Source organism: Zonotrichia albicollis, chromosome 11, assembly GCF_047830755.1.
Source record: "Zonotrichia albicollis isolate bZonAlb1 chromosome 11, bZonAlb1.hap1, whole genome shotgun sequence".
Classification (NCBI taxonomy): domain Eukaryota; kingdom Metazoa; phylum Chordata; class Aves; order Passeriformes; family Passerellidae; genus Zonotrichia; species Zonotrichia albicollis.
Window position 1 is genome coordinate 11,477,014 of NC_133829.1, and position 26,374 is coordinate 11,503,387.

The window sequence follows — 26,374 nt, forward strand, 5'->3', positions numbered from 1 at the left end:
ATCCAGGATATTTATAAATAAATAAACTACATTAACTTTACAGGACTGCAAAGAACAGTTTTTCAGAGGTCAGACTGTACAACATCTGATGTATAATGCCCTTGGCCAATTCTTCAGTTTTTGTTTTTCATTTTAGAGCTTTCCATTGCAATTAAGAAAATTACTTCTACAAATGTTACTCTATGAAGCCACACAGATACTTACTTTCTAATTGTCACAAAGATGTGTTGTAGTAGTTGTCATCTTTGTATATATTACTAAAAGCCATTTGTACTGTGGGTGTAGCATTACATTTTATACTAATGCAAAGTTATAAATATATAATATATTTCATTTAAAATAAAACAAATTGTTTTTCTCTACTTACATAGTAACATTCTGGGCTGTCTGTATCCCACAAAGTGTTCTAAACACAAATAATGAGCTGCATTCTTGTAGTTTGGAGGAAAATGGATATAACAGTGTAAAGCCTGTTGTATGTACTGTTGAGAAACGAAAAAAGACACTTTTAAATTTTTCATATCTTGTTCAGAACTCTAGACATATCTATTTCTCCCTCCACTTTTATGCCTGCACTTTCAACTGCAGGGCAGAAGGGAATATTCATAGAGATTAATTTTATGTAAAGAGCCTAGGGTCAATAAACAAGGAAAAAAGCTATGGCTGAATAGCTTCCCCTTAGACTCCTACCCTGAATTGTATGTGACAACCTTGGGAATGTGGAGTTGGCTCTTCCAAGCAATGCCCTGGAGATGACAGCAAATCAAACATCACCAGAGTAAAGAATGGCTGCCTTCACTTAGGTGTACTACAGACTGGGGCTTGTGTGAATAGTGTTTGTAAACATACATGCGTTCAGCTTAGATTGCTGGACATTTTTCAGGAGTTCTGGGTATATTTATGAACAAAAAGGGAATTATTTCAAAGTTCAAATGATGTTGTATTAATGCACACATTTGCTTAGGTTTTTTGCTTCAATGCTTGATGAAAATTATGTTTGAAGCATATTCACATACTGAGGATTGTAATAGACTGCTTGGTACCATTGACTGCCATTTTTTTCTTCATGAATTTTTTTTTGTATCTCCTATTAGGTACCTATTGCAACTCTGCTAGTGCTTGCTTTGTTGCATCAGATGGCAAAAACCTGAGGCTCTATCAAGCTGTTGTAGATGCACGAAAGCTTCTGGATGAATTATCTGACCCTGAATCATCTGTAAGTTCTACATAGCAATGCTTTGGTTTGAAACTGTTAAAATACAACTAATGTAACTCACCTTACCCCCCTTCCAGTGGTTTGTCTTCCTTTAGTTCTGTGTGATTTTTGTGCCATTCCATGTATAGATTTTATGCATTACATCTTGCATAGTTGCACATTTTGCAGCTCTCTTTAAGCATTAGCAGAAAAAATGCAGCTATTACTACTAAAAGTGTCTGCACTGAACCCAAATTTCCCATACAAGTTTCTCCAACCTGTGGCAGGTGGGAAAAGGAAAAATAGGATTTCTTAGTTTGTCCTCTCAGAAAAGGGGAGTCAAGAGCAAGAGGGAAAAGGAAGCCAGAAGAGCAAGGCTGAGGTGTATCCACCTAAGTTACATCTATATATGAGGAAGGGCAGAGATGGTGGGATATAAGGGAATCAGCTAAGGGTCGTATTAGCTTTCTTTTTTCAATAACTAATTTTTTCACTCTTTTTATCTTTCATTTCTGTGACTTTAGGAAAAGTAAAGCCTGACCTTGTACTGTTATTGTATAAAGAAACACATCTTTAATTTTTTCCCATTCTTCTGTTCTTTTATAAACCATCTTGCAAGACAAGGCCTGTCAGTATTCAGATCAGTCTGAAGAATCTGTTCTAGGAGCAGTGACTATGAACATTCTAGCAAAAATCAATAGAGCTTTCAGCTTATATATAAGCTGTACTGAAGGTGTTTTCTACATGTTGTGACAAAAGCTTGAAAGAGAAGTGAAAGGGTATATTGTTTCTCATTGCACAGACACATTATGTGGTGTTATGCAAGGATAAATCTTTAAATTAGCAATATTTAGCTTCCATAAAAACTGGTGTTTCATCCCCATGAAGAGCTACTGACTCACAACAGTGCACATGCTTTGATAAATACATTATTCATGAGTGTCAAAGTGACAACTGCATGAACTCTGTTATAGTTTGTGCCAACAAGAAAAAATTGAAGCATCAGTTTATCATAAGCAACTGCAATTTTCTTATGTCCAAAGGAAAAATATACTAATTCTACTCATTTTTCTCTGTTTCAGAAACTTATTGGGGAGGTGTTTAATATTGTGAGCCAACAATCTACTGCTCGACCAGGATGTATCATTGAGCTTGATGCAATAACTAACAAAGTAAATAAATGGTTGACTTTCTAGGGTATCACATAAGGGTGTTTAATAACTTTGTTTGTTAATTAGCCTAATCTGTTGAAAAGACATAAAAGAGATTACATTTTTCTAGGGTGACAATGACTGCTTTGAATTTTTTTGAATATTGAGGTACCTTGAGCATTTTACTAAGCCGACTTTTTGTTAGCTGCTATGAGCTCAAAGTTCATTTTTAGAGTAAAGCTATATTTTCTAAGCATATTATTGAAGAAAACACAAGTTTACTAAAGAATGAATTCCATGGTATCATAATTTAAAGGAAATAATTACAATCCACTCAAACACAAAAAAACCAAAAATAAATTTTAAATAGCTTTTAAAAGCCCAAACCTAAAAATTGGATCTGACTATCCAAAATGTAAGAATGTAAGAATGATAGCCAGGTATGACTTCAAGCTTTTTGTGTTTGTATTGTAAAATAAATTTATTAATAAACACAGCTATACTTCTCAATCAATGAGCAGGTAGGACAACTGAACTTTCTTCTTAGTCACTTATTTTGATGATATATACTATATATGCTCCAGTGCTGTTTTCTGTTAGCAGCTTGCAAAAACAGTGAGTTTTACCAATTTTAATTAGAAAACTATGGAGTTTGGACATTTATAAATAAGTATTTCTATATTGTCAATAAATTTCTGTGTCTTTTATGTATCAGTAACATAAAATCTTCAAATTTAGGTTCAGATTTACAAAACATTTTCCTATAATTTTTATAAATGAGTACAAAGAATACCATCGTGTTTCTCTGGGAAAAAAAAAAAGTGTTTTGCAGCATCACTTTGCCATCACTCTATTTTAGGGATATATTTTTTCTTACCAGCAGGGAAGGATTTCACCATGAGCAGCCTTCTCTGTAGCAAGGTGGAGTTACTGTGAAGAAATACATTGCTGTCAGAAAAGACAGATGTTAAGATATCTGAGAGAAGGAAAATCTGCAATTTGTTCCCTTTTTCAGATTTCCCAAGCAATTTGCTGCAGACATGTCCTCCCACTGAAGTGGGATAAAAGTCTGAGACACTTTGCTACTGTTATTTATTCAACACCAAAGAAATAAAAATGAATCCGATACTAATTCATCTGTCAATAACTGCAGCAGAAGTATTATTAGAGAATTTGTCTGTCCTGGCAGACCTTGGTGAAATTATTTCAATATACGAATGATGAGTTCTAGAACATGCTGTTCATAATATGAAAGGAAAATATTTGGTTTTTCTGATGATAACTTTAAACTTTATAAAAGAAAGATTTCCTCATTGGTAGCTAGACTGCACTGAGGAAATAATTAATTGCATTAATAGTAAATATTGCTGTACTGTTCTGGAAGCATAACAGTTGCTCAATGTTTCAGTGTGGCTCAAACACACAATTGCTTCATGTCTTCCAAGAAGACTTCATTTTGGGATACAAACCACATAAGGAAGATGCAGAAGGGAAGGAAACTGAGATATTTTTCCAGCCATCACAAGGTATAGCATGAACTCTAACTAATATGAATTAAATTGGTAGCAAAAAATGTTTTTCAGGAATACTAAAATCTGGCTGGCATGTGGTAATTTACTTTTAAATGAGAATCTGTAAAATTTAGTGAAATGGCTGTCATGTATTGCTCATATGAATTGTTGCTAAATGGTGTTAAAGAGTTTCTAATTGCCTGGAGTGAAACAGCTTATATGACAAAGTACATTTTTCAAAGTGTTTATGTCATATATAAAATGTGAACAGAATAGAAGCACATTTTCTGCATCAATAGGTAGGTGCAAGTAATAATACCAATATATCTGGCTTTCAAGTTAACACAATGGAAAATCACTGGAAGGTTTGGTAGTAGACTTTAAACTTCAATAGGTAAAGGAAGACAGGTAGAAGAGTCTTTATAATCTGGCAAAATAGTTCAAACTGAATGGAAAGGCAAATATCTAATAAATTAGATATGCCGTTAATACTCAGATTGTCTGTAAGTCAGTATCTATTTTGTAATTCTTCTGTTGTCATGAGTAATCAAAATGTCAATTAATGCATGCTACTAATGATACTGTTTCAATATTTTGTTTTACAATCTAACCATTTATTTCAAAGATGAAAATGGGGATTTTATTGTCAGTTTTTAGGGCATCTTTTGCTATGGAAAAATTGTTTCGTTTAAATATAAATTTCATGACCCTATATCAATATATATGTTTATATATTTTATATATGATATGTAAATTACAGGGTATCGTCCACCACCTTTCTCAGAGAAGTTCTACCTGGTCGTAATTGAAAAAGATAGTAGTGGCTGTTCTGTTCTTCAAATGTGGCATCTTCATCTCAAATCTGTCCAAGCCTGTTTAGGTAAGTGAGTGGTTGTAATTTTCTTAGACATTTCTATCATATTACTTAAGATAAAATTTTGGTGGTTTATTATAAAACAAATTGTATCACCTTTGCCTAGCAGAAGCCTAAAAATCAAGAATCTTCAGAATAATATATCAATGTAATAGAAGCAGTAAACTTCCTTACAAATATTGATGGCATTTTAATCTACTAAAAATATTAAAATGCATTGATGGGATAAGTAATGTGCTTAAGCAGTGGCTTCTTTATTTCAAACTATCAGTTTTTCAGAATGTTATGGATGTCTTAAATGAATAGTCACAGCATGCAATAAAACTGACACAGCGTGCACACATCATATAATTATTTTGTGTGCAATTTGAGCTCTTGTAAAAACAAATAAATTTGATTATCAGATATTAATGCTTTGTCCTTACAAACATTTTTTTAACACTGCTGGCATTTTTTAATATAGCAAAATCAACTGAAGCATCTTCAGCAGATAATAAACTTAGTGTACCTGAGCAGAAGACTGTGGATTCTTCTCCAGATGTATCACCTGGCATAAGTCCCATACCACGATCTTCGTCAATTGCTAACCTTCAGACTGCCAGTAAACTCATTCTGAGCTCCAGACTTGTGTATAGCCAACCCCTCGATCTTCCTGTTGGTGTGGAAGTAGTAAGAGCAACTCCTTCAGCAGGTAACTTTTACAATTTTTGCTTTACAGTTGGTCCGCTGATTTATCTCCTGGTTTATAGAATTGTATCTCCCCAGCCTATTAGACTCGGATTTACTGATACAGAAAACACAAAGGACTGAAAAGGTCCTTACAAATCATCATGCCCATATCACGTTACTCTTCTGTAAATGTATCCAGTCCCCACAGGAACGCTGTTCCTGAAACTTACCACTCTAATAGTTGGAAATGTAACTTTTAGTGTTAATCTATTAATGAACAGTTTATACCCAGTTGCTCATTCGCCAGCATTCCTGTGTTTGATATATAGTGGGTTTCTTACCTGATGCACCAACACCTTCTTCTGTTTGTGTTTGTATTCCTCTCATTGTTCTAAGAGCCCTTCTCTGAATTAGTTCAGTTTGAATATCTTTGAATAGTGACAAAAAATGCAGATAATAGATAATGTTCAAGCTGCAAGACTGTTACCAGCTCTGATATTATTTGCCCTTATCCAAATCCAAATTTTAAAAATAACACCAGGTTGTAAAGTTCTCTAGCAGTAGACAGACAGTGTTATATCTGCCGTAATAATAAAGGCATTCTCTTGTGTATTACTAAAAGCAAATGTTTGTTCTGACTTCAGGTCACTTGAGTTCCTCATCAATATACCCTGTCTGCCTCGCACCATATTTGATAGTAACATCCTGTTCAGACAACAGAGTGCGGTTCTGGAGATGCACTGTAGAGACTGACCTGAACAGCAGAACTGAGGAGAAGGAGACTTACCACTGGAGAAAATGGCCTTTAATGAATGATGAAGGGGAAGACAACAGCAGTACAGTGAGCATAATAGGAAGGCCGGTTGCTGTTAGCTGTTCTTACACAGGACGTCTTGCAGTAGCATACAAGCAACCCATACAGCATAATGGGTTTGTTTCCAAAGAATTTTCCATGCATGTTTGTATCCTTGAATGTGAGTCTACTGGAGGATCAGAGTGGGTTTTGGAACAGACAATTCATCTGGATGATTTAGTTAAGGTTGGAAGTGTTCTTGACTCAAGGGTCAGCGTGGATAGTAATTTATTTGTTTACAGTAAGTCAGATGCTTTTTTGAATAAAGACAAATACCTGGTGCCCAGTATCAAGCATTTGGTGCATTTGGACTGGGTTTCAAAAGAAGATGGTTCACATATATTGACAGTTGGAGTGGGTGCCAACATCTTCATGTATGGAAGGCTTTCAGGGATTGTAACAGATCAAACCAGCAGCAAAGAGGGAGTAGCTGTCATCACCCTGCCTCTAGGAGGGAGCATAAAACAAGGTGTGAAGTCAAAGTGGGTGTTGCTGAGGTCCATTGATTTGGTTTCATCCGTGGATGGTACTCCTTCCCTGCCTGTGTCTCTGTCCTGGGTGAGAGATGGAATACTGGTGGTGGGTATGGACTGTGAAATGCACGTTTATGCTCAGTGGAAACACGCAGTCAAGTTTGGTAATGGAGAAAGCGACGTTTTTCCTTCTGAAGACTCAACAACACAAGATCCATTCAAAACAAGCGCAGTGGTGAAGAAGACCAGTGTAATTGATGGGGCAGGTGTTGTGGATGATGTTTTTGGCACTCCAACTGTAATTCAGGATGGGGGCCTCTTTGAAGCTGCTCATGTTCTTTCACCTACTCTACCCCAGTATCATCCAACCCAGCTGTTAGAACTGATGGACTTGGGTAAAGTTCGCCGAGCCAAAGCCATTCTGTCACATTTAGTTAAATGCATTGCAGGAGAAGTTGCAATAGTCAAAGACACAGAAGCTGGAGAAGGGACTGGTCCTAAACGCCATCTTTCTCGCACCATCAGTGTGAGTGGCAGCACTGCCAAGGACACCATTACTGCTGGGAAAGATGGGACCCGAGACTACACAGAGATAGACTCGATTCCCCCACTGCCGCTGTACGCACTGCTTGCTGCAGATCAGGATGCCACCTATGTTGCGGAAGAAACTTCTAAAATACCTCAGGGCTCTGAAGACCATGCAAAGAGAAAAGCAGAGGATCAGTACTCGGATCTATTCCAGGTTCAGCCTGTTACAACCGAAGACTTTATAGATTTTGAGCCTGAAAAGAGGGAGAGTAAATCCAAAGTTATTAATCTGTCACAGTATGGGCCAACTTACTTTGGCCGAGAACACGCCAGTGTCCTTTCAAGCCACCTGATGCACTCAAGTTTGCCAGGTCTCACTCGACTGGAGCAGATGTTCCTTGTAGCTTTGGCAGACACTGTGGCCACGACAAGCACTGAACTAGATGAGAACAGAGATAAGAATTACTCAGGTTAGTACCTGACATATTATTGAATTGACATTCTTATTCTTCTCAGCAAAGGAAAACTTAGTCCTTGGGTATTTTGGGATGACAAAGCTGAAAGCTAGCATCACTTATTCAGGTTAGATACAGCAGGAAAGAAAAACAGATGTAAGTAAGAACTTGTAGTTCATACATAATAAATAACTTGTAGTTCAGGTTCTCAGCAGCCTTGACATACATTCCTCACACAATATTATGATAAATTGTCCCCATGCCTACTGTAGTCAGCTGCATGTTTAAAAGTGTGTTTGCTGTGGCACAGGAAGAGATACCTTGGATGAATGTGGCCTCCGGTACCTGCTGGCCATGCGCCTGCACACCTGCTTGCTGACATCCCTGCCTCCCCTGTACCGCGTCCAGCTGCTCCACCAAGGTAACCCTCACACCATCTACTTACCTTTCATTTATAATGTCATATTTCTATTCTCTGCATATTTTCAATTTCATTGAGGCCACTATCTTGCAAAGGCTTGATGTAGGCTTCCCTACATGCACTGTAAATAGCTCTAGAATAGAAGATTCTGGCCTATCCAGTTTGGGGCATGAATAAATTGCCCAACCAGATAAAACACAGATTATGTAGGTAATTCATTATTTCCTTACATAAGCATGGGTTTATCTTAAAGAATATCTATTATTTTCATCACAGCTGGTTTTTATTTTGCTTAATCTGAGTAAATGTTGTGAAATAAAAAAAGTTGTTTCACAAAAAGCAAAGAAGTTACCACCTAAAGAGCAGAGAGAAGGGTTTCTAGCCCAGAATGAGTCTGCTTCTGAGAAAAGAGAATATTTTTCCTTCTGTCCTTCAATATAAATCTTGTATAGTTTTGAATGGAGTACTGGAAAATTATGAAAGAAGTACAGAGTAGAGGACATCCCTAGCAAGCAAAAAGATACTTCAGCTGTTCCTTTGACAGCTCTACTTCATTTTGAGGGAATCAGTGTCTCTCAGATGTACCCAGCTCTTGGGTTTGGAGGCCCCACTTTGCATCCCTGAAATATTCCATTTACTTATTAGCAGCCCTTAGTCTTCTGAATTGTATTGGTTTATGTTATTGTTTAGGCCTGTCAACTTGCCATTTTGCATGGGCTTTCCATTCTGAGGCTGAGGAGGAGTTGATCAATATGATTCCTGCTATCCAGAAGGGAGACCCGCAGTGGTCTGACCTGAGAGCGATGGGCATTGGTTGGTGGGTCAGGAATATCAACACTCTCCGAAGGTGCATTGAGAAGGTACTTTTTACTGGTTACAAACTCTAGCTCCATACTGTTAGATGTGCCTACATCTAACACTAAATTTCCAAGCCATCTAATGTAAAAATACATTTTTAAATATTACAGTTTATTCAAAGAATCCAGGAGCAAAACAATTATCTAGTACTCCAGATCCAATTACATGAGAGTCCTATATAAAACCCAAACAGAGTTCATTCAAGAAATACTGTTATTAGCTTAAGTATTATTAAGTAATGGATTGCCAGAGGAATTTCACCTAATAGTATGAGTTACTGTAACAATTTTAAAGAAAATATTTTTATTTGCACATTACTAATGTCCCAGTGTGCTTGAGAGGGGTTGCTATCTGCAGTAGTGCTGTATTTCTGACTCTTAAAAGCATTTGCAGTGTAGAGCTCTGTTAGATAGGAATAAAACATTCTCACAAATTACTTTGCTGCTTTGTACAGATAACACAGTCTACCTTGCCATCCTCTGTGACAAAGAACACGGGTTATTTAGCTAACAGCAGCTTTTATATTTGCATCAATAATAGTAGGCTTTGTTTTCACTACAGGTTGCAAAAGCTTCATTCCAGAGGAACAATGATGCCTTAGATGCTGCACTTTTTTACCTTGCTATGAAGAAAAAGGCAGTGGTGTGGGGTCTGTTTAGGTGAGTTCTGCTAACTTGAAGTTTGATGAAATCTTAATTGAACCAGGAATGCAAAGCAGAACTCATTGAAGAGTAGAGTTTAATTTCAAGTAATGTTGTTCAAGTGACAGTATGCTAAGGTACATAATAAATAGCTCTATACATTGCATTTCTTTATGCAGGTCCCAGCATGATGAAAAGATGACTGCCTTTTTCAGCCACAACTTCAATGAAGATCGATGGCGTAAAGCTGCTTTAAAAAATGCTTTTGCTTTGTTGGGAAAACAACGTTTTGAGCAGTCAGCTGCATTTTTCTTGCTAGCAGGTTCACTAAAAGATGCTATAGAGGTATCTGCTTTTGAGAAATTAAGTTTCAGTTTCTCATTTGACCTATGTTACTGCATCCTTACAAGCTCTCCTCTGATGAAGTTTTCACAATTTGTGGCAGCAGAAATGGGATGGTATGTCCACACAGGGCTCCCTTTTGCCCTGCAGACATACCATTTACCTCCACACTACTGTGAAAAGCAACTTGGAAGCTGATTTGAAGGCCAGAATAATTGTTCAGATACCATTTCTCAGTGGAAGTAGTCTTGGGAGTACTTGGAACTGTCATCACAGTTTGAACTGTGACCCTTCTGGCAAAACTTTGTTTGAACTGCACAGTTAAATTGTAGCACTCTGTTCAGCCTCGAGCTATTCTGCATGACCTCTTGGTACAACATTAAGTAAAAAAAAAGAAGTCAAGAGTTCTCTTGTGAAGCAGTTCTGGGATCCCTTTTTAGTTAAGCTATGATTGCTGCTTGCCACAAGGGAGGTGGGAGCTGTGAGAAGGATCATAAGTTAAGCACTATCTCTCAGGAGAGGATGGGATTTAGAGAACTTTAGACTATCTGCCTATTTATTTTCAGTATGTTTGTCTTCACTTGAGAATGTATTTTCCTCAGAGATGTAATTCTACACAAGATGGTGGGAAAAATATCTTACCAGTGACACAATAACATGAAAGTTGGAGGGTGCAATTATTCTACTAGATGGAACAAAAATAGACATCCTTATCTTCTGCCACATTAATTTTTTAATGCTATGTACTACTATGCATACTGAAATCCCTAAAATAGAGAAAAGTACACCTCTTTCCAAACAGAAGAAAATGTTACTTGGATATCTATCACTTACCACATTTTTGACCTGAAGATTAATTTATACTTCAAAGAACAGATAAGAGGAGAAAAAAAAAATCTGTTCTGTAAACATATGTTGCTATTCACTTTATTTTGTAGAACTCCCCTTATAAAACAACCTTTTCCCCACTGCTTACCATAGGTGTGCCTTGAGAAAATGGAAGACATCCAGTTGGCCATGGTCATTGCTCGTTTGTATGAATCAGAGTTTGAAACCTCTGTCACCTACACCTCCATTCTCTATGAAAAGATTTTGGGTTGCCAGAAGGATGGAACTGGATTCAGCTGTACTAAGTTGCATTCTGATCCATTTCTGAGAAGCATTGCATACTGGATAATGAAAGACTACACACGAGCACTGGATACATTATTGGAACAAACACCCAAAGATGATGATGAAAACCCAGGTAAGGGAAAAAATATTAATCTGATAGGCCAAACATATTAAGAAAAAGAAGAGAGGGTCTTCAACCCCCTAACACCAGACTTAGTTCCTGCTGTCAGCTAAGCTCAAGAGGGCTGTCTTTGTTTGGCACTTCATACAATATTTTTCTAGAATGAATGCTGGTTGGTCTTTTTTCTAGTGGACTTAAATTATTAGTCTTACTTCTAGGAATTAGCAGTATTGTGGCAGGATTTCCTGTCCCATCTATTCAAGACTGATGTTAAGTGACAGGTGGCCACATAGGTTTCATTTTCCCTACAGGAATTTCCTTGGGGAAATCTCTACCTGGATGATCATCTCAGCTGCCTTATAGCTTAGCTGTAATTGTAGTGCAATGTAATTGCAAGGCACATGATAGAATTTGTATCTTTCTACTCATCCAGCTCATACCTTTATTCTTTTTTGTGGGGAATAAGTAATTTATTTAATTTTTTTTTGGTCACTAGACCCAAAAATGTCTTTGTGTGTTTTGATAAATCTCTAATGCAGGAAATAACTGCAAAACAGAATAATACCATCTAAAAGGCATTTTCAATGGATGTCATATCTGTTTAATTCCTCAGTTATCGTCAAGTCCTGCAATCCTGTGGTGTTTAGTTTCTACAACTACCTTCGCACTCACCCTTTGCTCATCCGAAGATACTTCAGCTCACCAGAAGGAACTCTCGCCACCTTAGGTCTAAAAACTGAGAAAAGCTTTGTTGATAAAATTAATCTTATAGAAAGAAAATTATTCTTCACTACTGCAAATGCTCATTTTAAAGTAGGCTGCCCTGTACTAGCCCTTGAAGTACTTTCCAAAATTCCAAAAATAAGAAAAAAGTCACCTCTAGTTGGAGAAAAAGATTCATCCAGTCCTTCAATCCAGGCTGATGTTTCAGATTCCAAAGCCCTACAGGATGGTGCTGGAAGTGGTGATATAGACTGGTCAAAACCCATTTCAACTTCCTTTGCTTTGGAGAGCACTGTTGAATCTTCAGCACAATTTGACTGGAGTCAGCCAGCAGTAAAATTTGATGATGAGCCCCTTACTCTTGATTGGGGTGAAGACAAAAATGGATCAGATGAAGAAGACAAGGATGTTGGGATAATGATGAAAAAGTCTGATTCTAAGAGTGAAGATGAGAGGACCTCAGACACCAGCATGGCTCAAACACCACATGGGGAGGTTTCTGAGGCAGGAGACACTGAGGTTGATGTTATTGCTGAGCAACTAAAATTCAGAGCCTGTTTAAAAATCCTTATGACTGAATTGAGGACTTTGGCTACAGGTTATGAAGTGGATGGAGGAAAGCTCAGATTTCAGCTGTACAACTGGCTGGAAAAAGAGATTGCTGCTATGCATGAAATATGCAACCATGACACAGGGGACAAAGACTACTGTAAAACATATACCAAAGTAAATGGGGATCTGCTTGACCCCGAAGATATTATGGATAAGCCAGACATTGGCTCGTACGAGCGGCACCAGATCGAAAGGCGCAGGCTACAGGCAAAACGGGAGCACGCTGAGAGACGCAAGTGGTGGCTGCAGAAAAACCAAGCTCTGCTCAGAGTTTTCCTCAGTTATTGTAGTCTCCATGGGGCACAAGGTGGAGGTTTAGCATCTGTAAGGATGGAGCTGAAGTTCCTGCTGCAGGAGTCACAGCAGGTAAAGCAAATTCCAAATTCATTTCTGCTGATGAATGTAAACAGTTCTAGACTGTCACTTATGTCAAATGCATGAGTTTGTGCCTAGATAGATTCTGGTAATGTTCTCTAAGTCTAATGGTCATTATAATGTTCCTGGAGAAAGAGCTTGCTATTTAAGTGGGCTGCTTTTCCCAATATGTATTATTTGGTTCTGAAGAATCTGCTCTGTGACACTGAAGATCAGGCTACTTATCGTTATGGAATATAAATGTTGCTGGTTTATATTGTAGCTGCAGCAATGTATGTGTTACTATGACAGATTTTTGGTCACAATTTCTAGGTACCTATATAATAAATTAAATTCACAGTTACTGAAGTAAAACAAAATCTCATTCCTAGACCTCTGCAAATCATGCAAAGGAGCTACAAGGAATGAGATGTTAGCTTCAAGGCTCAACAAATAATATAAACTCAGACAGGTATTCTGTTATGGCATTTTCTGCATTTCGTACAAAAAGAGATATTTTACAGCAAATGTTAACTACTACACTGAGCTACAGCAAATAATCTGATACTGGGCAAGTCTTTTCACATGCTCTAGTCCTAGATTTCTCCTGTTTAAAATAGGGCAACACACAGCTGTTTTGGTTAGAATGTACATTAAACAATTTTTTCAAGTTCTGTTTGTTTCCCCTTGAGAAACTCAGATAAGTACACATTAGGCTTTTTTCCTAAACTCAGACCAGTGACCAGTTGTACCAACTTGTGCTACTGCAAGTACATGTTTAGTTACTGTTTCTTAAGAGGCAATCTCCACACTTCCTAATAAACTACATGAAAATACTCTTCCTGCATGAAATCAAAATGTACTCCAGCAAACATGACTATCAACTCTGAACCTTATAGTAAATAATAACTTGGTTTTGACAGTAAAATCTTGTCTGTAGTGAGTTGACAGCAGTGGAAGAGGATAAATAATCTGGGAAATATATTTAAGATGTAAAATTATCTCTTTTTTTTTTCAAAGCAATAATTTTAAATACAATCTTTTCTTTTGTAACAGGAAACTACTGTAAAGCAACTTCAGTCTCCACTTCCACTACCCACAACACTACCACTGCTGTCTGCAAGCATAGCATCCACAAAAACTGTGATAGCCAATCCTGTGCTGTACTTAAACAACCACATCCATGATATACTTTACACTATTGTGCAGATGAAATCACCACCACATCCTAATATTGAAGATGTCAAGGTAATTCATAGCTTTAATCTAAGGCCTAATGTTTGATGAAATGTAAGGATAGCAGGAAAAGACAGGAATGAGCACAGGGTGAGTTTAGGAAAGTTTGCTTTTTTAACAGTTGGACAGTATCATTTTCTTCACACTGTGGATTTCATTGAATTTTCCAAGAAATCCTTGCATTTCCTCTTTTTAAGAACTGGACTGTTTCTGTTGCATTGTGAGGCAGAACCAGTTATTTTGTTATTCCTGGAGACTAAAGGAATTTATAAGCACATAATTGAGGTAAGAAAAGATATTTCAGACAAAAATATCATATCATGACTACACAAACTTTTTGTATTTTATGTATATTGAGTAGCTGTTACTACATTGAACTGCAGTGTAATATAGTACAGCTTCCAGGAACCATTCCATCAAATTCATTGTCATAACAGGACATGCTTAATCACTACTTCAGTATGCTCATTTACTGTGCCTGTTCTGTATTAGAATCAAGTTAATTATCTTGAGATAATATTAGAAGGTGTTGACTGCCATCAAATTATCTTGAACAAATAGTGTTGATTTTCTAAGCACTGTGCTGTAAACTCAAAGTAACATTCAGTTACTATTTCTTGCACTTGCTTTAAAACTAGAACAATCCTGCAGAACACATTTCCAATACCCTTTAGAAAGAAATGTATTTTACTCACCTTTTATATAAAACATATAGCTCATTGGTTCTCTTTATTTTAGGTGTACACACTTCATTCTTTAGCAGCTTCACTTTCTGCATCCATTTATCAAGCACTATGTGACAGCCACAGCTACAGGTAAAGAGGGAAGTTTTCATACAGTCCTACATTTGCAGTATACTTTGTGCATCCTAAATGGAAATTCTTCCTGCATGTGACTTAAAAAGGGATACTCTCACTTGGTGTACTCACTTTCTCATCAGAAAAAAATTTATTTGTATGTAGCAGTCAAACAGAAGCCAATCAGTTTACTGGGATGGTCTATCAAGGACTGCTTCTGAGTGATCGACGCAGACTGAGGACAGAAAGCATTGAAGAACATGCAACTCCAAACTCATCTCCTGCTCAGTGGCCTGGTGAGACTAAAATAAGGTTACTTTTAGCTCCACTGGACCAGCTCCATGTGCCAAAATGATGTCACTGTATGAGGGATGAAATAATCAATAATCCATGACAGATGTTTCTAACTTAATTCTCAAAACAGTAACAGCCTTTCACTTCTTCACATATCAAAACAAATAAAAATAAATTTTGTACATGGCAAACATCTTGTCTGAAGAAGAGACCATGATCTTTAGGATAAACTTAATGACAATTTGTCACCACAAAATGTTTTCCTCCAGTCTGCCTAACCCCTTAGCAATGCTGCCTCTATTGTCTCCACAGTACTGTCCTACATGCATGCTGTACTTGGAGTAGCTGTCAAAGCAGCTAATTCTGATTTGTACAATCATATACTGTGGAAATGGTGCAGGAATTTCATAGGCACACTGAACTGCCCATAGTATTTGCAGAGAAGTGCAATGCAAAAGTCCCAGGCCCATGAAGGCTTTTTATAATTTTGATCTTTATAATTTTAAGAAAACTGTTATTAGTATATTTCATCTGAATAAAAGCACATGTGGCTACTAGTGTTTACCATAAAGTGTAAAAGTAAAACATTTTCTTTTTGTCCATTTGTCCTCCTACTCATTTAACCCCAGAATTTTTCCTCTTTGCAGGTGTGAGTTCACTTATCAACCTGTTAAGTTCAGCTCAGGATGAAGACCAGCCAAAGCTGAACATCCTGCTGTGTGAAGCTGTTGTCGCCGTGTACCTGAGCCTGCTGATCCACGCCCTGGCCACCAACTCGTGCAACGAGCTGTTCCGGCTGGCGGCGCACCCACTCAACAGCCGCATGTGGGCCGCTGTCTTCGGGGGGGGAGTCAAGCTGCTCGTGAAACCCCGCAGGCAGTCTGAGAACATCCCAGGTACGCTGCTCCACAAAGGTCACCCCAGCGGTGTGCATTTTGTGCCTCTTCTGGTAGGAGAGCCTGCCTTCCTTTAAAGAACAGAATTTAAGAAACTACCGGCAAGAAAACACATTAACGAAAAAGTTGAAACAAATAATAGCCTCACAGCTGTCCTTTGTAATGGTATACAGCACAGTTTGAATTGCATTAAAACTGTATAATTATAATAATAATAATAGTAATATTAGGTGCTTATTTATAATATTTTTCAGGAATTTCAGCCATTATTTTTAGGAAAAATAACATGGGTCATATAAATCAGTTAAATAATATAAATCAGTTATTAACACATCAATCAGTGTTAATATTTACGGGTTTTTTAATGGGAGATAAGTGTTGTTATTTAATGACTGCAATAAGTAGGAAACAATATTTCTGAAATCAGTTTATATTGCAAGGTAGGATTTCACCTAGCATGAGACCACAGAGAAGAAATACCAACTTCATTTGGCAGAAAAACAACTCATGTGTATGTAAGCTCCAACTAAATCCAGGATTTTTCAAAGATGAGCAAGTGATAGCATGCTGCATGAGGCAAAGCAAAAGTAGAGATTGAATTCAGACTCTGAAGACAAAGACAGATACAACCATTTGTAATAAACTTCAGCAATACTCAAAATCACATTACACAGGCTTTTAAATCACCAGTAGGCTTGAAACTTATGCAAAAATTAGACATTCTCTCTCCAGAATATAAAACCAAGCAGTAATAAGACATTGCACCATTACAAGTATGCACAACGGGTGTTTGTCATTCATGGAATAAGTTAAACTCATTTAGGGCAATTATTTTCATAAGATAGTAGCATTAATAACTTCTGTAAGATGTGTTCATTTGAGATGTATTCTGTTTTCCTTTAACCTTCAAGCTGCTACAGCTTCTGATGTTTCAGAGGATGGTAATGAAGGTTTGTAAAGACTTGCAGTGTAGATGAGTGTTAGTAGTGGCTTTTTTGGACAAACAGAATAGTTTTTAAATACCTAGCTCCCTTGTAATAAAGTAAGTGTAATATTCGATGTTGCCAGGCTAATAACACTTTAAAAAACACATCCTCATTAATATTTTGATTACTATTAAGGCATTTTAAATCATAACCTTTAATTGTCAAAAAGCCTGTCTTTCTATTAAAATATTTTCTTTGCTGTCCTTAGAATTCCTTTGTTTATATTTGAGTAACTACTAATTGTGCAGCATAATCTTTAGTGATATTTTACACATTACTTTATTTCTTAACAAATTTTCTGAGTTTATTTCTTTCTGAGAAATTTGTCAACTTAAAGACACTTTAAAAGCTACATCTCCTAAGAACTTAATCCAGTACATAAATGTAAAATGTATTTTTCAAAATATATCCAATGTCTAAATGCCACAGTTATTTAATTTATCATAATGAAACTTCTTTATGATTACACTTACTTTATTTAGGCTGGCTTTGATTTTAAATCAGTAGAAATTAGTATCAATAACAGTGGTGTTAGTTGCTTCAGTTATAAAATACAGACATTTTAAAGATGCAATACTAATATCAGCTTTTTTAACTACCTGAATTTAGCACCTCCTCTTCCATCAGAAGAAATGGATAAACACCGCCGCCGGTTCAACATGAGAATGCTGGTGCCAGGCAGACCAGTAAAAGACAGCAATGTACCACCACCTGTACCTGCAGAAAGACCATCTTACAAAGAAAAGTTTATTCCTCCAGAACTCAGTATGTGGGACTATTTTATGGCAAAGGTAATTGAAAATTCCATTAAGTTTTAAAGGACAAAAATAAAGTGAAAATTTTGAGTGCTCTTAGTAGTAAGATGCAGAATATTATCCTGAGAATAAAGGATAAAGAGCCTACAAGTCTATTACTTCACTTTCAAAGCATGCCTCTTGTCAGTAATAGTGATTAACACTTTCCCCCCTTGCTAATTAATTGTATTTCTAGGGACACTGACTAAAGGTTAAGTTGCTATCATTAAGCTCTATGGGAGTCATAAGTGAAGTCGGAGAGGAGATGAGAATATTGTTTTTATACAGACTTTTGCTTTGCATTGCAGCCCTTTCTCCCTTTATCAGACAGTGGTGTCATATATGATTCTGATGAAAGCATTCACAGTGATGAGGAAGAGGATGATGCTTTCCTCTCTGATGTGCAGATCCAGGAGCACACAGATGCCAATTCTTACAGGTCAGCAGAAATTGTCACTATTTTAGAATAATTATGTCATATGCTTACCTTTGCTTCCAAATTAAAAAAAAAAGGATCTTCTGCACCATCCAACATAATTGAAGCAATTTTAGTACTGTGGGCAGACTTGTCTATGGCAATAGGATTACAGAAATTACAAATTTTCATCAGAATAACAGTTCCCCATTTACATGCCAGAAAAAAGGGATTAGGAAGTTAAAGTTGTGTGATTTGCAGGTTTTTTTTGGGGGGAGGAAAACAACTGAGAAACACCCGTTTTCATTTTTAAGACTCAACATCATGAACCACAAATCCAGCTCTAGAATAATGGTTTAGACTGCTGATTTAAGCATGCAGCTTTTCAATGAAGTGCAGGTTAAATACAACCTTTCTACAGTGTTTTCTAACCTGTGTATTTTCTTGAAGAAGAAAAATACTCTGTAGATAACTCAATGTTTTTTTAACATGACCAAATCTATTCTTTTTATACAGCTGGGCTCTTCTGCATCTGACAATGGTAAAATTAGTTCTGCACAACATTAAGAACTTCTTTCCCATTGCTGGTCTGGAATTCACTGGTATGCTAAATCCTGCTTTACATTTTATTTTTCTGTATATTTGGCTTTCTGTCAGACTTCATGTTTTAGTTCTAACTTTAAAATAATCAAATACTTTAAATATTACAATTGCCAACATGTACATTTCTTTGAAGATTTTTTTTATGGTTATGTTATTATGGGGGTTTTATACTCACTGTAGCTTAATTTCTTTTTCTCTGAGCCTTATTTCATTAATATTTCTGTTTAGATCTGCCTGTAACATCTCCATTGGGCATTGCTGTAATAAAAAATTTAGAACACTGGGAACAGATTCTTCAAGATAGAATGGACCAGTTTGAAGGCCCACCTCCAAACTACATCAATACTTACCCCAGTGACGTGGGTGTAGGGGCAGGACCAGCTCTTCTCCGCAATAAAGCAATGATTGAACCTGAGAACACACCTTTCAAGTAAGTGCTTTTTGCTTAGAAAAAACACATTCTTTGATCACAGAAATTCTAAAGAGCATTTCCTCCTCACGTTAAACAGCCAAACAAAGACTGTCTAGCTCTTAGGTCTAGGAGCCAAAGTTTTACAGAAACCATTTACCCACATCCCTTTGTTCATTTTTATGCAGCTACCTGTCTCTTGCAGCAGCCTTTACTTCCTCTGCTGCACTTCTCACAGCTGCAATAAGAAAGGAAGATTAGAAAAGAGCAGAGGTTGTAGGAATAGAGGGCAGTGGCTGTTGCTGGGAACAACCTATTCAACCTGTTTTACTATTCCTTCAGTAGCAGTTGTCTCTCACTCAATCCCAGCAGCAGAAGAGTTGTATAATACATGCAGATGTCTGGGGGAGGAGACAGACAGTTGTACTAAGGTCCTTTTAAGGCTAATCCTCTTGTGTTTAGACAGTGTCATGACTGGAGGTGTCTGTAAATGCAGATAGTGAACTGTGTTTTCAACCCAAAAATAGCTTTGCTCAATATATTAAACTTCAACTGAGTCAAAATAGTGCTGGGGACAATTTTGGGTGCCACAATATAATAAGGATATAGAACTATTAGGGAGCATCCAAAGGAGGGCAGTGAAGGTGGTGAGGGATCTGGAGATGAAGCCCTGTGAGGAGCAGCTGAGGACACTGGGTCTGTTCAGCCTGGAGGAGACTGAGGGCAGAGCCCACTGCAGGTACAGTGAGGGGAAGAGGAGGGGCAGGCACTGATCTCTGATCCCTGGTGACAGTGACAGGACACAAGGGAATGAATGCCCTGAAGCTGTGTCAGTGGAGGCTTAGGTGTGTAATTAGAAAAAGCTTCTTCACCCAGGAGACAGTCGGGCACTGGAACAGGCTCCGTCTCTCCAACTCAGAACACTCTGTGTTTCTTTCTCTCTTTCTTCTGTTTTATCCAGATCAAAGGATTACTCAGCTCTTCCAGCAAAAAGGCTCTGGCATTTTCTTGTGAAGCAAGAACTTCTTCAGGAGACTTTCATAAGATATATATTCACAAAGAAAAGAAAGCAGAGTGAGGTAAACCAAGGATGTAACTTTTTTTTTAAAAAACAAAGCTCAATTATAACTGTTCTTCAGTCTCCTCAGTATTTAATTTTTCTTCTCATTTTTCATTGATATTTCAGTTTCTCTTATTTAATAATATTTGGATTTTTTTCAAAATCAACATGACTGTTGTTGATTGGGATATCAACTGAACCAAATATTTTTGAACAAGACATATCTCACCTTTATGTATTTGAATACTATCCTAATAAACAGAACATTTGCAATAACAGTAATAAGCAAAGAAATTTGAAAAGTCTTTCTTTTTTTGGTGTGTCATACTGAAAAAGAAATTTAAATGTGCTATTCATTTGTGTATATGTATATATGCATGAGTAATATATACATATAAAGGTAATATTATATAGTAATATATAATATGGGGCTTTACAAATTGTACTGGTTACAACTGCTGTGTTCTAACTGAAAATTTAAGCCAACACATAAATATCATGGGAAATAAGTATACAATTTAATATCTTTTAGAATTCCTGTAAGTATGGAGTTTGTGTGTGTATTACTCCTCCATTTATTTACTATATCATACATTTTGTGTTCATTTAGGAGGCATTACATTTTAAGTGAGTTTGTTTAGATTCCTGTCTTAGTTTCTGTGCCTTTTATAAAATTTAAAAATACATTTGTCATCATTTACTGACAGAGTGGCCTTTAAAATCTAGTTTGGAATGTTTCATTCTTTTTTTATATTTGTTTGTGCATGTGTTTTGTGTTTGTGACTGTGTGATGTTATGTAGTCTGTAGAAGATCGTGTGGAGCAGGTCAAACAAAACTGCGTAGCAGAAGATCACAAAAACAAGGTAGTATCCCTTCTCCCAAACCTCTAGCACATTCTTAAAAGTTCTGTGGAACTGGCTTTTCTTTTCTAATGTGACTAACAGAAGCTGTGTGTTCTGTGTAGTCTGTGTGACAGGCTTTTAATCCATGAACTAACTTCGGATGTCCTGATAATTGGGATGAGCGAACACCTTGTAAATAGTGTTGCACACACAACTTTGTGTTTCTTACACTCAAATATCACTTTTGGCTACTAGAACACCAAAGAGTATGAGAAGTCTAAAGTTTAGCTACTGAAACAATGCTAAGGCCACTGAACTTTTCTTGCATGAATTTTGCACTCTGAATGTATCACTAAAAAATGGATTTTCACACTAATTGAAGTTTTTTATCAATGTTTTATAGGTTGAAGCAGATCTTGGATACCCTGGAGGAAAAGCAAAAATCATTCACAAAGAATCAGATATGATAATGGCATTTGCAGTTAACAAGGTAAGCTTCAAATACTATAAGAAATGTAATAAAAGATCTTAATTATAGTTAGTATAAATTCTGTATTTGTGTTGCATAGGCAAACAGCAATGAAATTGTTTTGGCATCTACACATGATGTTCAAGAACTTGATATTTCAGCTCTACTGGCTGCTCAGTCATTTATATGGATTGGGGAAGAATATGACAGAGAATCTAAAAGGTAGGATTGTTTCTTTGTGGTTATATTAATAATATTGATTTTCTGTGAGGCTGTGTCTATATTACTTGTGTAAGCACAAATGGAGCATACAAAAAACATTAATTACTCTTCTTCAGTAGGTTTCAGATTACTTTGCAAGTGAGGGAAGGCAAGAGAATAATTACTGTTTTTAGGAATGAATGCACTGCACAGTGGAGGGAAATCCCATGTGGTGCATAAGATAATGAAGGAAATGCTACCTTGCACACCCTGCAGTTCCCTTGCATCAGTGCAGTGTGGGGAGCAGCTGTGGTAGCTGATGCTGCCTGTTCTGTCCCCTCCATTCCTGTGCTGAGAACTGTGAATGCATCAGCTGCAGCGAGCACTCCTCTGTACCAGCTCCCTGCACACTGCACACACAGGTCTGGGACAGCCCAACAATATTCTCCTCAGGGAAGCTTAGATTCTAATACTGGGATCATCTCTCGAGATTAAACATAGATAGATTTGGGGCTCATGGAAAGAATTTGTACTGCATAAGTGCAGGAATTACCAATTTATAGTCTCATTATTGTCACTTCCTCTACCCACTGCCATTAGGCTCTTGACAAATAATCAAAGATTATTAGGAGCAAAGAAGTTTTTGTTTAAAGCAGAACTGTTCTTTTCCAGTTCCGATGACGTTGACTTCCGTGGTTCTACCACAACACTGGCTCCCTCAAGTGCACCATCATTTGGAGTGAGTCAGATCCAGCCATCTCCATCCATGCCCTGGCTAGGCACTGGGCAAACCAGCACTGGAGCTGGTGTGGTGAGTACTTCTGTGTGTGCAGCTCAGGAGAGCAGGTGTTTATCATCTGTTATTTACTAGAGACACCTAGCATGCATTATCATCATACTGTCAATCCAGTACTGACATAAAAAGCCAACAGCAACCAAGACCTGGCCAAAAAGAAGGCCAAACTAAGCATTCCTCATATACTGTGGCACAGAATTATTGTGATATAGAAAATAATGGGTCAGTCTGTGTGGCTTATTTTGGGAAATAGTAAAGGTAAGAAGACTTTCAGAAAGCTGCAGCTAGCCCTGATTTCTCTCTTTCTGTTTCTAGGGCCTGCAGCTGCAGAGTCTGAAAGCAGAAAATTACAATAGTACAGCAAGCAAGGATATGAAACAGTAATTTGAGTATTAGTCTTGGCCAAGATAGACCTTAAAACTGCAGAATAATATGCTTAGCAAGATAGTAGAAGGTTTTAACTTAATAAAGAAGTATTGTGTATTGTTAATAGAAAGCATACAAGCAAGCTGTGTGTGAAGCAGGTGTATGTGTGCTTTTAGAGATTGGCTAGAACAGTTGTCTGTAAGCTTTAGCAACATACTATTGGCTAGAAAGTTTTAAAATGCTCTGTAACAAAGAAATCTTCGGTGACTGCTGCTGGCAAGATGTGAGCTGTTTCCATCTTCCAATTGTCTCAGCCATGTAATGAGACTGGTGCTGCAACAAAGCTCAAGGAACATATCCCAGCAGTCTCATCTGTCTGTGAAAAACCACCAACAGTTTTCTTTCTTATGGGAATTTTGACGTAGGGCCATTCAAATAATGTTAGCTTAATAGATTATTTTTTTTAACTAGGAGACACTTACCATATAATCGTATAAACAAAATTGAATAGTGTGTTTGTATTTTTCAAAATTATTTTAATTTTTCTTTGTTTCATATAAAGCTGATAAAAAGAAATCTGAATAACGTCAAGAGAATGGCTTCACATCCAGTCCATCAGTATTGTAAGTGAATCATTAGTATGGAATTTATAATTTTCTTCAAAATACTGTACTATTAATTGTCATCTTTTAATCTTAGATCTTACAGGAGCACAAGACGGAAGTGTCCGAATGTTTGAGTGGACAAGGCCACAGCAGCTGGTGTGCTTCCAGCAGGCTGGGAATGCCAGGGTGACAAGGATGTATTTCAATGCCCAGGGAAATAAGGTAAGGGATAATTCAGGCCATGAGTTGAAGGCTGTGAGTGTACTCCACTAGAGTGGAGACCAGAAAGAGTACAAAAGGACATGCTTTGGCCAGAAGTGACTCTATAAGGGATATGAAATGCAGAAAGAAGAGTAGAGAAAGAAATTGGGAGGAATACCCACCTCCTCAGTTTTTCATATTGACAATTCTATGATTTTAACAGGTCTTGTCTGCACTTTTACTCACAAAATATTTCACTTCATTATAGTTAAAAACTATAAAAAGTGAATTAAAGGTGTTTGGGCATGACTGTACATAGCTATGAAACAGCAAAGGTGAAATAGCTGGAAATATAAAGTATCTCACAGCAAATCTGTTTTCAGGTGGCATAGAATGTCATTTAAACTCATTCTAAAAATGTGTTTTGATTGTGCTTTGAAATATTGCAGTCTTACCATTATGTAGGAATCAATCTTAAGTCAGAAATTAAGATGTATTTGTTGCTGTGCTTCACATGGAGGTCATTCAGGCAGGACTTGTGAAGCCCAACTAAAAAGAGAAAATATAAAAAGTATTTCTCAATATTTCTAAAATTATTTTGTAAAATACTTACAGAATATGCTGCATAGGATATACAATATTAAATGTTATTCATTTTGGTTAATAAATATAGCTCACTCATTTTACCATTCACGACTACAATCTTTCCACAATTGTTCTTATCATGCTTTTATGGCATGCTATCATGCATCTGACTTTTTTAAAGCATTTTCAAGTAGAGTCATGGGGTAATGATGCCTTTGTTAGCTTTAGCATCTAACATTAGGATTTGAAAGATAAGCTTCCATGCATTCTCCATTTCCAGAAAAGAATTGGGTATGCAGGAGAGCATCAATCATTAAATAATCATTAAACAATCAGCACTGAACTCACTTGGCTTCTAAACTAGTTTTTATTTTTTATCTTGATGATCATTGTTATTGATGTTCAATTTGCAGATGGACGTTTGATGGCTCAGGGGGCTTTTTCCCTGAAGTCAGCAGTGTGCTATCATGAAGCATCCAGTAACCACCATGTCATGCTAATAAATGCAATTTATTCTTTACAGTGTGGTGTTGCTGATGGTGAAGGTTTTCTAAGTATTTGGCAAGTAAATCAAACCACCTCAAATCCTAAGCCCTACCTGGTAAGTAAACAGATTTTATTTTGTTATTATTATTGTAGAGAAAAGCAAAGTCTTTGAAACTTGAAACAGGCCCAGAGCATAGAACTTAAATGAGACATATTTGGCTTTGTTGCTTTTTAATTGGCACACTTCATCAAAGCAACTGCAGAGTTTCAATGATACATCTTTACAGAACCAATTGCACCATAACCATAAGCTATAAATGTGTAATTACAAATACTTCTTCAACATTGTCCATGTTTAAATTAATAATCAGAGCCACAACTAATAACTTTATACCCCCAAAACTTAGTAAAAATACACTCTTCAATACATTTTACTGCTTCTTAACACGATGACCATGCTTAATTTAAAACTCAGGCTGTTGTCAAACACTGTACTGCAGATTTGTTCTGTGTCAGTTATTGTAGTATCTTTTCATTTTGTACTGGATTTTAATCTATTGATCCATTCTCAGTTTCAAACTGTCAGTTTTTTAAGCTTTGTTTCAAAGACTCTGTTTTACTATCACTGACATCAGACTGACAGTAATTACTTTTGATGCAAATAACAACTGGTGAGATTGCACTTTTTTGTTTCTTTTGTTTTTAATAGAGTTGGCAGTGCCACAGTAAAACCACAAGTGACTTTGCATTTATAACCTCCTCAAGTCTAGTTGCTACATCGGGACAATCCAATGATAACAGGTGTGTTCAAAGAAACAGTGAAGAATTTCAAAACTACTTTTTCATCACCCTTAACTTGCTAAGCTCTTAGGCATTAATGTGTGGTTGACATTTTAAGGCTCGTTGTTCTAGGTTTTGTTACAGCTTGAACTTACCAGATAATTTCTTTGAATATCATTTCTTCAATTGCTTGTTTTCAAGTTTTGTTTGTGTGAGGAGTGGTCAATAATTGACCCATTTTTTCAGATTGTATTCCCAATGCAACTACTTTGACGTGATGCTGTTGCTGGGGATAGAAATGTGTTCAGCAGAGCAAGATAATTCTTTTTCTCTCAAAAGAATAACTCCTATAATTATTTGACACAACCTTGGATCAGCGCACATTTTAAGGGTAGAAGGTATAGTTCCACTAAGAAGCATAAAAGAGCAAAGAAAATAATTAAAACTCTTAGTTCTTTGCAAATGCTCTCCAATGACCGCAGTGTGTTCAATTCTGCCTTCTAGACTGACATAAAATGTGAGCACTTTTGAAATCATGTCACCCCATGAGTCACCTGGCAATAGGCCATAATGATTTTGGTTTTTTCTCCCTCAGAAATGTGTGCCTCTGGGACACCTTGGTTTCATCTACTAACAGTCTTATACATGGTAAGTACTG

The 26,374-nt window shown here is 36.8% G+C and overlaps 1 protein-coding gene across 4 annotated transcripts in view; it reads left to right on the plus strand.

The window, feature by feature from the left end:
- Positions 1-26,374, plus strand: part of DMXL2 (Dmx like 2) — a 419,496-nt gene that overhangs the window by 389,750 nt on the left and 3,372 nt on the right. For 3 of the 4 annotated variants that reach the window (XM_074549321.1, XM_074549322.1, XM_074549325.1), the window contains 30 exons: positions 1,095-1,216; positions 2,278-2,367; positions 3,755-3,872; positions 4,618-4,737; positions 5,195-5,422; positions 6,045-7,724; positions 8,020-8,130; positions 8,821-8,990; positions 9,550-9,647; positions 9,809-9,974; positions 10,953-11,217; positions 11,819-12,906; positions 13,951-14,142; positions 14,869-14,945; positions 15,093-15,223; positions 15,869-16,117; positions 17,713-17,894; positions 18,206-18,336; positions 18,829-18,914; positions 19,144-19,345; positions 20,286-20,403; positions 21,186-21,248; positions 21,631-21,717; positions 21,797-21,918; positions 22,570-22,708; positions 23,622-23,682; positions 23,759-23,886; positions 24,974-25,051; positions 25,646-25,737; positions 26,312-26,364. In XM_074549321.1, coding sequence (XP_074405422.1) covers positions 1,095-1,216; positions 2,278-2,367; positions 3,755-3,872; positions 4,618-4,737; positions 5,195-5,422; positions 6,045-7,724; positions 8,020-8,130; positions 8,821-8,990; positions 9,550-9,647; positions 9,809-9,974; positions 10,953-11,217; positions 11,819-12,906; positions 13,951-14,142; positions 14,869-14,945; positions 15,093-15,223; positions 15,869-16,117; positions 17,713-17,894; positions 18,206-18,336; positions 18,829-18,914; positions 19,144-19,345; positions 20,286-20,403; positions 21,186-21,248; positions 21,631-21,717; positions 21,797-21,918; positions 22,570-22,708; positions 23,622-23,682; positions 23,759-23,886; positions 24,974-25,051; positions 25,646-25,737; positions 26,312-26,364 — 6,447 coding nt within the window. The remainder of the gene's footprint in view (positions 1-1,094; positions 1,217-2,277; positions 2,368-3,754; positions 3,873-4,617; positions 4,738-5,194; positions 5,423-6,044; positions 7,725-8,019; positions 8,131-8,820; positions 8,991-9,549; positions 9,648-9,808; positions 9,975-10,952; positions 11,218-11,818; positions 12,907-13,950; positions 14,143-14,868; positions 14,946-15,092; positions 15,224-15,868; positions 16,118-17,712; positions 17,895-18,205; positions 18,337-18,828; positions 18,915-19,143; positions 19,346-20,285; positions 20,404-21,185; positions 21,249-21,630; positions 21,718-21,796; positions 21,919-22,569; positions 22,709-23,621; positions 23,683-23,758; positions 23,887-24,973; positions 25,052-25,645; positions 25,738-26,311; positions 26,365-26,374) is intronic. The other variant, XM_074549324.1, reaches the window with a different exon arrangement.